Source organism: Gymnoscopelus braueri (genome assembly GCF_963280865.1).
Source record: "Gymnoscopelus braueri genome assembly, chromosome: 12".
NCBI lineage: Eukaryota > Metazoa > Chordata > Actinopteri > Myctophiformes > Myctophidae > Gymnoscopelus > Gymnoscopelus braueri.
Window position 1 is genome coordinate 36,843,212 of NC_137614.1, and position 13,510 is coordinate 36,856,721.

General features: G+C 41.0%; 1 protein-coding gene across 1 annotated transcript in view; it reads left to right on the top strand.

Annotated features, from left to right (window-relative positions):
- Positions 1 to 9,869, top strand: part of plxnb1a (plexin b1a) — an 84,886-nt gene extending 75,017 nt beyond the window's left edge. Inside the window, exons 32-38 of the mRNA XM_080445518.1 lie at positions 103 to 275; positions 2,103 to 2,263; positions 2,451 to 2,598; positions 3,106 to 3,170; positions 5,023 to 5,098; positions 5,789 to 5,863; positions 8,114 to 9,869. Coding sequence (XP_080301644.1) covers positions 103 to 275; positions 2,103 to 2,263; positions 2,451 to 2,598; positions 3,106 to 3,170; positions 5,023 to 5,098; positions 5,789 to 5,863; positions 8,114 to 8,218 — 803 coding nt within the window. The 3' untranslated portion in view covers positions 8,219 to 9,869. The remainder of the gene's footprint in view (positions 1 to 102; positions 276 to 2,102; positions 2,264 to 2,450; positions 2,599 to 3,105; positions 3,171 to 5,022; positions 5,099 to 5,788; positions 5,864 to 8,113) is intronic.
- The last annotated feature ends 3,641 nt before the right edge of the window (positions 9,870 to 13,510 follow it).

The window sequence follows — 13,510 nt, forward strand, 5'->3', positions numbered from 1 at the left end:
AGAATTGAATGTGTACTGTATGTGTGCGTATTCACTGTATAATAGAAATATTGTACAGTGATAATAATAATAATTTTTGTGTCTGTGTGTCTCGGCCCTCAGAGACGCCCATGTTGGATGACGGGGAGGAGGGGGGCGTGAGGTTATGGCATCTGGTGAAGGCCAACGAGGAGGCGGAGCTTCCTAAACACAGGAGAGGCAGCGTGAGGGAGAGAGGAGGAGAGCGAGCCAAGGCCATCCCTGAAATCTACCTCACACGACTCCTCTCCATGAAGGTCTGCTATACCAGTCATCCTCAAACTGTGTCATTTCAAGGACCCCAATTTGATATGATTAGTGTTTTTACATACCTGGGACCCCGACTTACACTGTAAAATGTATTTGTTAATTTAACTATGAGACTATACAAATGGCATGGGTCCATTTAGTTCCATTTTTACTCTCTCAATGTTACAGACCCTTAAGGGTCCATTTGGACCCCTGGTGGTCCCTGAACCTGACATTGAGAACCAGTGTGCTATCTGTTCTTAATACATTATACATTTATCTTCTTTTATCTTCTTAACAACCTACAATCTGGCATCCCTATTTTGGGCATGTCATCATAGGCGAAAATCCAAATTTTTATAGGCGTGTATAAAATATTCTTTTAATAGCAGATCTACCAGCTCACAATGTGTCGTGATGTGATGCGTTGTGAGCTGGTGTGTGTCCCTCTGCCCATGTGTATGCAGTAGTAAGACAGTAATTATAAGATGGCACCATTTCTGTCTACTCGCTCACTCTGCGTCTCTTTGGTGGGCTATGGACAGTTCTGAAACCTGTCTCCCAAATGACATCATCGACGGGGATTCCAAGAAAATAGAAACTGCACCCCTTCTCTTCCTGGATAGTTAGCATGCTGGAATAGAAGCCATTGTTCTAAAAAAATAAATAGCCAATAGCCTTGGAACAGCTGTTGGTTGGTTCATATTATCTTCTGACAACTAACTAAGTTATCATTTATCATTCTTGTAACTTATACTGTAACAGGCATGATTAAATGCAGGGTTATCTGTCATGCATCTCTAATGCATCTGTTCTCTTTGACTGCAGTTAGTTATTGAAATGTGGACTTGATGATTGGTCACATCTGTCCATGTTACAGTGCATGTTTCTGTCCATGGTACTACTCTGCATTTACTACTGCACATACTACAACATACCAGGAGACACAAAATGATTTGTTCCATGGATAAGGGAGCTGTATGGTTTAGAACCATGGACAGAGCTCACCTGTCCACTGTACTACTCGGCACCGTGGACAGCTCACAGTTCATATGGTTCAGAACCATGGACAGAGCTCACCTGTCCAGCACTAAACCAACGCGCTGAGACCTTTTTTTAAGAAACGATTTGAAGAAAACAATGCAACCTGCGCGAAACATATAGCCGTCCATTCGTTGGGGACAGGGTTGCGTATGCGTGGATCCACGGTGCTACTGCTGCAGCTAATCACGTGAAGTATCCTACCTGAAGGACCTTTGGTGTGCACTTTGGAGTCATGCAGCCAGCAACTTGTTATTGTTGACAGAGATTTGCTGACATTAGTTATGCAGTGTCCATGCACAGTGTGTGTGCATGTATGCAAGCGCGCAGCCGCGCACACACACACGTGTTGAAATAATGTGCTGTTTGTAGTTGTTGTTGACAAAGTTTTGCTCATGTCACATTCTTTGTAGTTATGCTGTGTCCACGCTCAGTGTATGTGGATAAATAAAGGATGTGTGTGACGAATTATCAATGTTAGTAAAAAAAAATAACGTTTGAAATGACCAAACCTGCTTGGTGATGATGTCTTTGGTTTCTGAAATGTCCACAGCCTTTCTCTGAGACATAAAGAGTTACAGAAATAGTGCCATCATGAGCATTAGTGAGGACCAGTTCTGTGTGGATATGGTTGAAAATGGCTGCTCCTTTTATGCATTGGAGAATATATTATATTTTTCTGACTATCACGGTGCATACTGTAAATAATACAATAATCGTTGAACTATCGCTCTCTTTCTATTCTTCTATTCTTTCTATTCATACTTTTCGTTGTGTGATATTGTCTCTTATAGGGGACACTCCAGAAGTTTGTGGACGATCTGTTCACAGCCATCCTCAGCACCAGCCGTCCCGTTCCTCTGGCCGTCAAGTACTTCTTTGACATGTTGGACGAGCAGGCCCTGCAACACAACATCACCGACCCCGAGACCATTCACATCTGGAAGACCAACAGGTAACACTGCAAACTCTGGATTAATTTAACCTAGTACATTTAATTCATTTTTACACATGGTTGACACATACTGTAGGATCCTGCAGTATAACTGACCACAGGCAGCAACGTAAGGAATAATGAAGTGAGAAGCGATTCTTGGCCAGTGAACGAATTCTAACTGCTGTGTTTCCTCTGCGGGGTCCAGTCTTCCATTGCGGTTCTGGATCAACATCTTGAAGAATCCCCAGTTTATCTTTGACATCCAGGCCTCGGACCACGTGGACGCTGTGCTGTCCGTCATCGCCCAGACCTTCATGGACTCCTGCACCATCGCTGACCACAAACTAGGACGGGTGAGCTTTACCACGCCAAAGTTCGATTTATGCTTTTTCTTACAATGGCATATAAATAAAAATGTAAACATAATGCTACGGTTACAAATGTGCAAATGCAGTGGACGGGCCTGTGTGGGTGTGGGGCCGGTCCTTAACCACTTCTCAATGTTGTGCCCCAGACATTAGATATCTATCTCATCAGCTCGGAGGCTAGTTTAGCATTTGTTCAGGGTTAAATAAAGCTGTTGTTTTGACATTAGAGATAAAGATGGCAGACTGAAATAACTAAATGAAAGACTACTGTTTGGTCAACATCAACAAAAAACTGTCATTGAGATTATGCAAGACCCAAACCTCAATAAAACCATCCCCAGTCCTGAGTCCAGTCATGTCAGGATCGTGCAGATGGCACGCAAGCCTAAATGTTCTGCTCTCGGGTCCTAGACACTCCCCGCCGGGTATAATCGCTACCTGCGTCGTCGCAAGCCGCTAACCAAAATGTCTCCATCTGCCTCTCCTCTGCAGGACTCGCCTATCAACAAGTTGCTGTACGCCCGAGACATCCCTCGCTACAAGCAGATGGTGGAGAGGTGAGAATATGCCAGCCGGTCGCCCCGCTGACCCCGGGAGTAAAAACTAAACCCTCTGCAGAAGAGCAAGGGAGAGAGAGAGAGAGAGAGAGAGGTCTGGGACAATCTGTTGGTCGGGACGGGACAGACTTTACCCTGGGAGGAATCCACGCATGGCTGCTTTGAGAGCAGACCGTGCCATGCACACAATGTCTTCCTCTGCTGATTAAGCCATTAAGACCGGGAACGCACCTGTGTCATTTTAGATTTGAGCTATAACCATTGTTTTATACTTTGGCTATTCAAAAATAGCAGATATACAAGCTCTGAGCTTGTAGATATGCAATTTGTTTTTTATTAGAAAATGTTAGCAAATCTTTGAATATATGTTTTTTAAAGCGAACATTTTTTACTGAGCTTGTAGATATGCTATTTTTGAAAAATGTAGAAAATGTTAGCAAATCTTTGAATATATGTTTTTTAAAGCGAACATTTTTATCTTTGCTTCTGGGGATTTTTTGAAAAAAACGTATGTTGCTATAATCAGTGGTTCTCAAACTTTTCCATGTCAAGGACCACCCACAATGATATGTAATTGGCCGCCGACCCCCATCTCAAAATATTTTGTTCCAGGGGCCCCGAGAAGCAAAGATTTGAGTTACAAATGTTCGCTTTAAAATATATAAATATTTCAAAGATTTGCACACATTTTTTCAAAAATAGCAGATATTCAAGCTCATAGCATGGCACTGAGTGCCGTGCTATGAGCTTGTATATCTGCTATTTTTGAATAGCCAAAGACATCTTAAAATGACACAGAAGCTCCCCTGGTCTTAATGGATTAAACCCTGCAGACTTCACCGTTACACAATGAGACAGATGGAGGTGGAGAAATAGCGTATAGAGCAGTGATTCCCAACCTGTGGGCCGTGAGGATATCGCAAGTGGGCCCCCAAATAATTGCCAAAACACTACGATTTTATTGATAACATAACATTAACATATAATACGTTGGTTCCATTCTTTCTTCATTCTTTATTCGGATCCCCATTAGCTTCCGATGCTGCGGTCGCTAGTCTTCCTGGGGTCCACATAAAACATCACGACATAAAACAACATACAATATACATACAAACAACAACTGACACTCGTCAGTCCAAAACTAAGCTACATTAAAATGCCAATGATATAGACACAGGAACATTGGTTAAACATTGGTTGGATTCCATTGATCCAAGCCGGAACACAATCAATTGATTGATCATTAAAATAAATGTGTTAAACACTTAAATTCACTGCCTGAATTACTAGATCTTTTGCAGTTTTATGCCAGAGATTTTTCATTGAAAAAAAAAAAGTACTCAGGAGCCGAGATACAGAATTTTTAAGTTTCAAGTTAACAAGGAAGTGGATAGGAGTTTAGATCTTCGAAAAATCATATCTCCTTGGTCTTTGGGTCAAATTAAAAAAAAAATATATAAAAAAAATAATAAATAAAAAATATTATTATTATTATTATTTTTAAACGAGTTAACTCGATCTAGGCAATCAAGTGATGGATTTGAAAAACTAGTTAACTTGATCTAGGCAATCAATGTGTTAACACGGCATACATATGTTACGCGCCGAAAAAAAACAATCTACAAGCTCACAATGTGACGCATCACGACAATATGTGATTATGTATATTGCCTATTTTTGCCATGCGACGGAATTAAGCATATTTTTTCCAGGATTTTCTTTTTCATGAACTCTGTATGCTTTGTATGGAAAAACTAATCTGTGAACGACTGGGGGGAAAAAAATCGAAACTAAACTTTCCCCCCTCACTGTGTCTGTCTGTCTGTCTGTCTGTCTGTCTGTCTCTCTCTAGGTACTATGCAGACATCCGTCAGACCATCTCCGCCAGCGACCAGGAAATGAACTCGGCTCTCGCTGAACTCTCCCGGGTACGTTGCTCGAATGTCCCCCTGCACTCATTTTGCGGTTGGGGCCGCTTTAGATTTACAACCCATCGGGTGACCAGACCGTAAGAGCACAAATCTGGCATCTGTGATGAAAAATGAATGTTGACCTATAGAAAGTTTTAATGGTGAAGAAAGAGAGTCCTTTATTGAGGGTGAGGGGAATAAAAGAGTTCCTCTGGGAGGAAAGTGACAGAGTTCCAAGGAAACAACATGAATCCACTCTCTTAACGAGGCAGGCTGAGTCAGGACAAGTGGATGTTGTGTTTTAGCTGGTCGTTAGCCAAAGCAAAGTACCAGGGGTGGACAGCAACTAACTACTGTACAAGTACTCTCATTACTTTAATAACGTTTTCATGTACCTTTCTGAATGCAGTCTGGGTGAGGAAACAGGAAAAATCTGGGTGGGGAAGTGAATCACTTACCCCTCATCGCTGAAGTGCCCTTGAGCAAGGCACTGAACCCCCAACTGCTCTGGTGGAGCTGCTCAGTGGGCAGTTCCCAGGTTTTAATGTGTGTGTCTGTGTGAATGTGAAGCAGGGCGTTGGGCTGAAAAAGAGCACGAGTGCTCAGCCAACCTCACCTGGGTAAAAATAATAATAATATGGTTTTAACCTATTTATGTGTGTGTATCTGTTTGTGTCTGTTTCTGTGTGTCTACCTCTCCCTGTTTAGAATTATGCTGGAGAGGTTAACTATCTTGTGGCCCTACATGAGTTGTACAAGTACATCAACAAATACTATGATCAGGTAAGTCTAATTCAGACTCCCCATGTGTTCTACTGTACCTGTATGTATAATATACCAGCAGCATTGTTCTAAAACAATATGGAGACCAGCTCTTCACTGTATGTTTTAAAGTTTCAGACTGATTAAAGGCAGGTACAGACTGCAAGACCTTAAAGTGGTCGGGGGGTCATCTGATCGTTAAGCATAACACACTGCAGGAGTTTATTTCTTGAAATCGGCTGTCATAATATCGTTGTGGTCTTCACAACAGGATTGATCCCCGACAAGGGCTGACACACTGCAGGATAGTTCACTAGGATGCTATCTCCAGAGTCAGACCCAATACATACATTTGAGTTTATTCCAATTCATTTTAATCGACGTATCCCGTGATATGCCTCTCTCCCTCTCCCCCCTCTATCGCTCTTTCTCTCTCTCTCTCTCTCTCTCACACGTCAAGTGCGCAGAAGCGGTCAGTGACAGCGTTGCCATGTCCGCTTATTATAAGCGACTTTGGGCTTGTTTTTCTGTAGAGTTGCTTGTAAATATTGGTTGTTGCGGGGTGCATTTTTTGGGCTTATTTGTGTAGTTGCTTATTTGGCCTTGTTTCCTAATGTTGTTTAAACAACACATAATATGTATTTGTCCACAGACCCCCCTTCTGTAAATATGTTGTGCCATCATAGACCCCCATACAAGATTTGTGTGGATTTGGAAAATATTCCACAATTTTCTCAAGATTTTTCTTTGAAAATAGCTGCGACACGTTGTGAGCTTGTAGATCGGCTATTTTCAAATATCCAATGTATTTGTAAATAGGTTTAAAGTGCTAAGTGGCCTTTTCTTGGGCTTGTTTTCATAGACCTGGTTGCTTATTTCTCTCGCAACATCTGGCAACGCTGTTCAGAAACAGCGTGCACACACACACACACACAAGTCTCGCTCTCACTCTCTGTCTCTCTCTCTCTCTCTCTCTGTACAATTCCTCTAAAATAAACAGCCCACCAGGCTCGCTCACTCTCTCATTTTGTTTTATAATGTTAACTTAATACAGGACTGGACGGTAATATTGCGGTAGGGACTGTTTGTTGTGGTCAGATCCAGCGACGCTCCCCTGGCCACGGTGGCTGTAATGTGCTCTCATTGGCTGTAGCGTGGATCTCCTCGCAGACCCTTTCATAATGTATGATACTGTCCGATCTCCTGTCTGGGACAGAGCTGAATATCTAACATGGTAGTTATCTGAAAACGGTCGGAAAGCCGTCGCAGAGCGGATAATCGCGGCCACATCGTCTCGCGGTGCCTTTCACACACAGCGAGCATTATCTCGCAGATCAAAGGCCGATCTGCGTCAGATCGGGAGGTTTTGTCGGCGAGCGCCAAAAAATGTCGGCGACAGCAATCTCGGACCAAATCTCCTGCAGTGTGTACGAGCCCTGATTAACTCTTTCACTGCCAGACTTATTTCTGGCTGCGTGCAGCCACCGCCAGGGATTTTTTTATTTTCTTACCTTTTCAAGTAGTGACAGTATACAATATTTATCTCCAGTATGATCGATCCCCTGATGGTTGGTAATCACGGGGGCTTTCACTGTGCTTCCGCGAAAAAAAGAAAAAGAATAATCGCGAGCCTCCGTTCACTTGTTATAGGCCGTTGAAAATAGCATGTCTCGTCAAAAATGCAGGGGAAAAGGGGCGTCCGCTGGCCTAGCGGTCCAGGCGCATACCACATAAACTGGTAATCCAGTGTCGCAGTGTCGCGGGTTCGACTCCCGTTCCCGACGACCTTTGCTGTATGTCTCCCCCCCATCTCTCTCCCCATTTCCTGTCAGCCTATTGTCCTGTCCAAATAAAGGCATAAAAGCCCCAAAAAATATCTTTAAAAAAAAAAAATGCAGGAGAAAAAAAGGAAAGCAAGATACAGCCGTTTCCCCAAATAAAACGACTACTTGTCTGTCTACCGTCTCCCCTCTGTTCTGTTAACATTATGGGTAACCCATTCAATTGGCAAATTAATTAACTGATTTGTGCCGCTCAAGACTAGAGGTCAATACATGCTCCTTCTGACATTGAAAACAAAAAAAAAGGTTTCAGATGGGCTTTCCGAATTAAAAAAAAAAAAAGCTAGCAGAAGTTCTGAATGATGTAAAAATGAAGTTATTTCACCTCCATTTCCAGAAAAAAAGTTTTGTACATCGGAAGGAGCATGTATTGCACTTAAGCCAAGTGTTTTGTTTTTCCGGAGTTTACTCTCCCCTCCCTCGTCCCCAGATCATCACAGCTCTGGAAGAAGACCCCACAGCCCAGAAGATGCAGCTGGGCTACAGGCTGCAACAGATCGCTGCAGCCGTGGAGAACAAGGTCACCGACTTATGACCCCTCCCAAGGACCATGACGAATGACCCCTCCCAAGGACCATGACGAATCTCACCTTTGAATTAAAAGAGAGGTGACATAGATGGTGTGGTCTTGACTCTGGGACAAAAAAAGAAGACGCTCCCTTGAAGGACAAACGGAAACATGTAGACGTTTGGAGATCTTGATGTGATTTTTGTTGTGAAGAATGACTGACTGAAAACAAAATAATAATAATCCCACTGGTCCCTGACACTTGAAGTAAGAGGACCCCTACTGGGACGAAATGGAAGCTACTTTATGGTGAATTGAGCGCAAAAACCCAGACAGCTGCAGAAAAGGTGTTTCCTCTGAACTTATAGATGAATACTATGACTCTTAAATCTTGTCATTTACTTCAACCAGAAGGGAGAAACAATACGAGGAAACACAGTATCTTTTTTCTAGAAGTTATCTTGGTGGTTCTAGATTGAAGATTTAAGCTCGACGGACAGCACAGAACATTCCCCTGCCAAGCAGAACATCTGTCTTGTACTAAGTGGATGGATTTTGAAGGCGTTTTGCTGGTGAGGGCTCCTGTGGACTCCTGTGGATGGAGAAAGCGTGAAGAGAGAAGCCGAGAAGGGAGAACTGGAATTTAATGTTGGGAGGCACTGTGGAGTTTTCCTACCACATCCTCCTAGGTTCGCGTTGCCAGGTGATCGGAGATCGCCTCCTACTGATAGGCCTGGTGACATCTACATTCATTGTAGTTGCTATAGAACAGCCATAACAAACCTACGCCTACTGCTTTGAAAATAAGTACGGTCACCGCCCTAAAGTCTTTGCATTGATTCTTCAATGCAGTTATTTTGAACATCTACAAATTTTTTCCACCCAGTTTTAGCTAACTATTGAATTTAGACGTGACCAGACGTATCGGTAGGCGGATCTCTGATCGTCTAGAAACAGGAGACTGACCACATCCTGTCAAAGTCTTACTGGGAGCAGTCAGACAGGTGATGATGCTATGAAAGGCCCAGTGGGGTGGGAGACCTGAGTTGCCTTTCGGAGTAGTCGAGAGACTTTCGCTGTTCCTTCTGTGTTTGTTACATTCAATCACTTTTCTTCCGATGTCTTACTTTTTGAGAGTAAATCCTGATTTATACCCTGTCACTCAACCGTGTCTCTTGATGAAAATAACCGATTTTCTGCAGAAAAAGCAGTTGTTTCACGTCAAGCAGCACGTTGTACGACAAAATATGAATTTGGCATTATGATAGCTTTTGCTGGACATGTGATGTTTTCTTTTGAAGGAGATCCAGTATGAGTGTATTTAATTTTCATTTTCTCTAGCTTCACGTGTCCAGTTGATGTTCTAATCCATAAATGTTGCTTTGTGTAGTTGATGCAGTTTTTATATAAGACTTTCAAGAGGGGATTGTGTGGCTGTTTTTTTAATTCTGTCGAGGATGAACGGTAGTACAGTGTGGCGGGTTCTCTCCCAACCTCCACTATGGTGAATGTCCTTTTTTTTCTCTCTTTAAGGTAATGTGATATTATGACCCAAGACAGTATGACATTGTGCCTCTAGAAACACTTTAGAAACTGTCTTATCCTATCCGTCCAAATGTCAGAAGTTCATTTTCATTCATAGCATAGGTCCAATGAAGTTCAACTTGTTGCTATGGCGTTTTTCTGGGTTGTTGTTTTTTGGAGGGACTATACTTTTTTTTATGCTGCCTGTTGTCACTGTGTTTGTCTTTTACTAAGGTTTGAAAAAACAACAACAACTGTGGTCAAATGATGGCAGTGATCTATCTTTAATTTGGCAATTAACTCCACTTTCTAAATGGTGCATTTATATAGCGCTTTTATCCAAACACTTATTTTATTTTTTTATTTTTTTAATCTGCTGCCCCCAGTGGACATTTGGGCAAAGTCCCTGTCCGCTATGTAACAAACGATGTGCCACCAAAAACACGTATGTCGCCCAAACGTTCAATATGCCATATATTCTAAAGTCCTAAAATCGTTCAAGTTGCATATTTGCATTATGATCGTTATGATCATTTAACACCCTGTGGCTTTTGCTTCTTTTTCATTATGATGCTACAGTCTCTTTTCTGTCTTTTGTTAGTTTTTTCAAATTTTATTTATTTATTTATTTGCTGGCATATCTTGTTGGTTGGTTACATGTAAAATACATCAACGATAACATTTGAAACACCATGGAATCCACCTACATATCCCTAAGGGCCAGGTTAAAGGATGTCTCGTACAAAGTAAAATCCTCATTGTTAATTAATGCCTTTGTAACTCGGAGTGTAAATATAACCACCCTTCCAGGTCCATTATGGTAGCACTCTCAGAGTTAAATGGTTCATTTTCATAGCACCTTTATCTGAAGTGCTTTACGATGTGCATTACATTCCCCAACAAAAACAATACTTTTTTCATTTTTTTAGAAAAAGCTCTATGGGTGGATTACGTTTTTTATTGTTTTCATAAAATGTTTTATCTATATACCCTTTAACACTGAGGATTTTACTGTGTATGCTTAGCCCATCGACTACGATTCAGTATGTACTTTCATTGATAGTTTGCTTGAAGCCACTGCTTTCCATGAATGTCATTATGGGATAGGAATGAGTGCCCGTGGCTCATAGTGCACACAGCCTCATGGATCCAAGTTTGAATCTGTCTCCCGCCAGGTCTCGCATGTGTCTCCTCTCTATGTCCTTGATGTACTGTCTGAAAATATACATTACACATACAAAATAACCATTAACCACACACAAAAAAAATTAATGAACTGTCAGAGAATTGCTGAGAATAGTCCCTGGTGATATGATTGATTTACAAACGCAATTCAAATGTCCATAAGTTATTAACTCTGCAGTGACAGTTAATAAGTGCCAACATTGACTCAATAATTCAGTTTGGTAACTATGGAGAAAACGTAAACATACTGTGTGCAAAATATGAAAACATTACCTGTGTTGACGACAGTAGGGTCCTTTAAATGTGGCTTCATGCAGTGCCTCTCCTCCATGACTCAGAAAAAAAATGATATAACATCCTTTGGTTAAAATGTGTAGGTCAAAGAATTACAGGAACCTGCAAGTTGAATTCAAATCCATAATCCACTGCTTTAGAACTCGCGTTGAGATATCAAATCCTGTTTTTAGATTCTACATCCATTTTAGACGTGAAGTTATATGAGAAGGGAATGTCTTTATGGTTTGTGATGTAGTAACCAATTTCCTTGTACAATGAAAAAAGAAAAGAAAAAAACATTTTTGCCATGAGCACAGTGTTGCTGCTTTGTTGCTGACTTGTGTGTGAAGAGCTGAACACAAATGTTTTGTTGAACATTTCTCATGTACATAGTTCTTAAGTAACTCAACACCCGTTTAGCTTTCTCTAACTGTTTGATAGGGTTTAGCTAATGCCAACTTAATGTGATGCAATAAAGTGGTCCAAATGTTAACTGGAGTTTATTTTGCTGTCACTTCTGCCCTAAACTTCCCTAGCGTGCTTTTATTTTTTAGCAAAAATACAAAATAAAAGCCTGGAGATCGAGGCTACTTCTGCCCTATTGGTTTGACAAATTACATTATGTAATTTAGTTAAGTCTGCTTTCCAGGTGGTCTACATTGGAATGTCAATAGTAGAGTAGAAATTATAGTAAATGATAGGAAATGAACAAGCCCAGACTGTACCATATACTGTAAGTCACAACATGTGGTAAGCCAGTATAGGTCCATGTGGACAAAGCCTGTAGATAAATGTAAAGTGATATGGCTATGCTTAAAGACTAGCTCAAATGAAAAATATGGGGTTTTTTTAGGTTTACGTTGAAAATAACGTTAACATGGTCACGCATATAGAGATTGGGGAAATAGACGGCTATACTTTAGTCAAGTAAACAGCGCCTGCATCATAAACGGTAGTTGTATCAAAATTTGCTGTCATGTCACAATAAGCATAATTTGCAATTTTCATGTCTGATTAGTTCAATTCATTAATGATATCTATGTATTTTGTTTCACAAAAAACTGTGAAAAGTGCGATTCGCCCATGAAGCGGTTTTAGTTTATTTATCTAGCGAATGCAAAGTCCTTGAGCCAAGCAGTTTCCTTCTGGTCTGCTGTATGGAGGGCGACTACTCCTTTCAGTCTTTGGACAGGGCAAACTTCAATGATGTGCTTCACTGTTTGCTCCTCTCCACAAGCACACCGTGGGCATGAGCGGATTTAGTGCAAACCTTAAAACCGCCATCTTATTTTATTTCGGTTTGTTTGTTTCATGTTTGGCCATTTCTGCAACTGCCTATGAACGCCAAGATGGTAACACATTGAGCAATTTTCCGGATAATTTCCATAATAAATATAACTAGAAAATGTGCTCCTCGGAGCACAAGTCTCCGCCAGCAGACTATAGCAATTATATTATCATAGCAATAACTAATGAGATACAGTAGAGTAAAAGATATATACTGTAGTTAAATAAAAAGGTGTATGTTAAAGAAATATTTATTAAAAAAAAAATTATTTAAAAATCATATTTTGGGTATTGGGTCGAGTAATAAGTTGTTAGCCCAAGCCTGTGTAGGGAGTTTCCCAAGTTTAATGGCCCGATGACACGTGTGGCACATCCAAGTGTTGTTTTGCTTGATTGCAGTTGGGTTTTTGCCTAGGAGACTTACAATATCTATCGTTCCTGTATAATTTCCAGGTTTAAACTCTGCCACTGATTCTCTGTAGAGCATTCGTTCACAGGAACCACAGACATAATTGGGTCCACTTTCGGACATCTTCTTTAAGAATGCGAGAGCAGCTTCATTAACTTCTAATTCTTGTGATCTGTATCGTTTCTTCTTACTCGTGTTATGTGCTTGTTGATGTTGTCTTTCATTATTTAAATACTCTGACCAGTTCCTTTTTTTCCTTTCGATGTTCTCTTCAGACTCTTCTACTTTTTCTTCCAGAGATTGTAGCAATCTTTGCTGTGTCATATTGTAAGCATTCATGGCTAGTCTTCGTCTTTTGTCATTTAGCGATTTTTTGTCTATGATTAATTTCATTCTTTCTTAATGATTCTTAGCTCTGTTTAATTGAAGCAATGCTTTGTTTACATTGAAGCAATCTATCATATGGGAGTCGTCATAATTGACTGGTTTGTTCAAATACTTGTCTGTCTTCTTCATCTTCATTGTCTTGAACAGTTTCAGCAGTTGATTGGTGTGTTTGATCAGCTTTGGCCTTCTGCGCCTTTGTTTGACCAATGTTAGGTGTTCTCAGAGGGACACACACACGCACGGACGGGTGA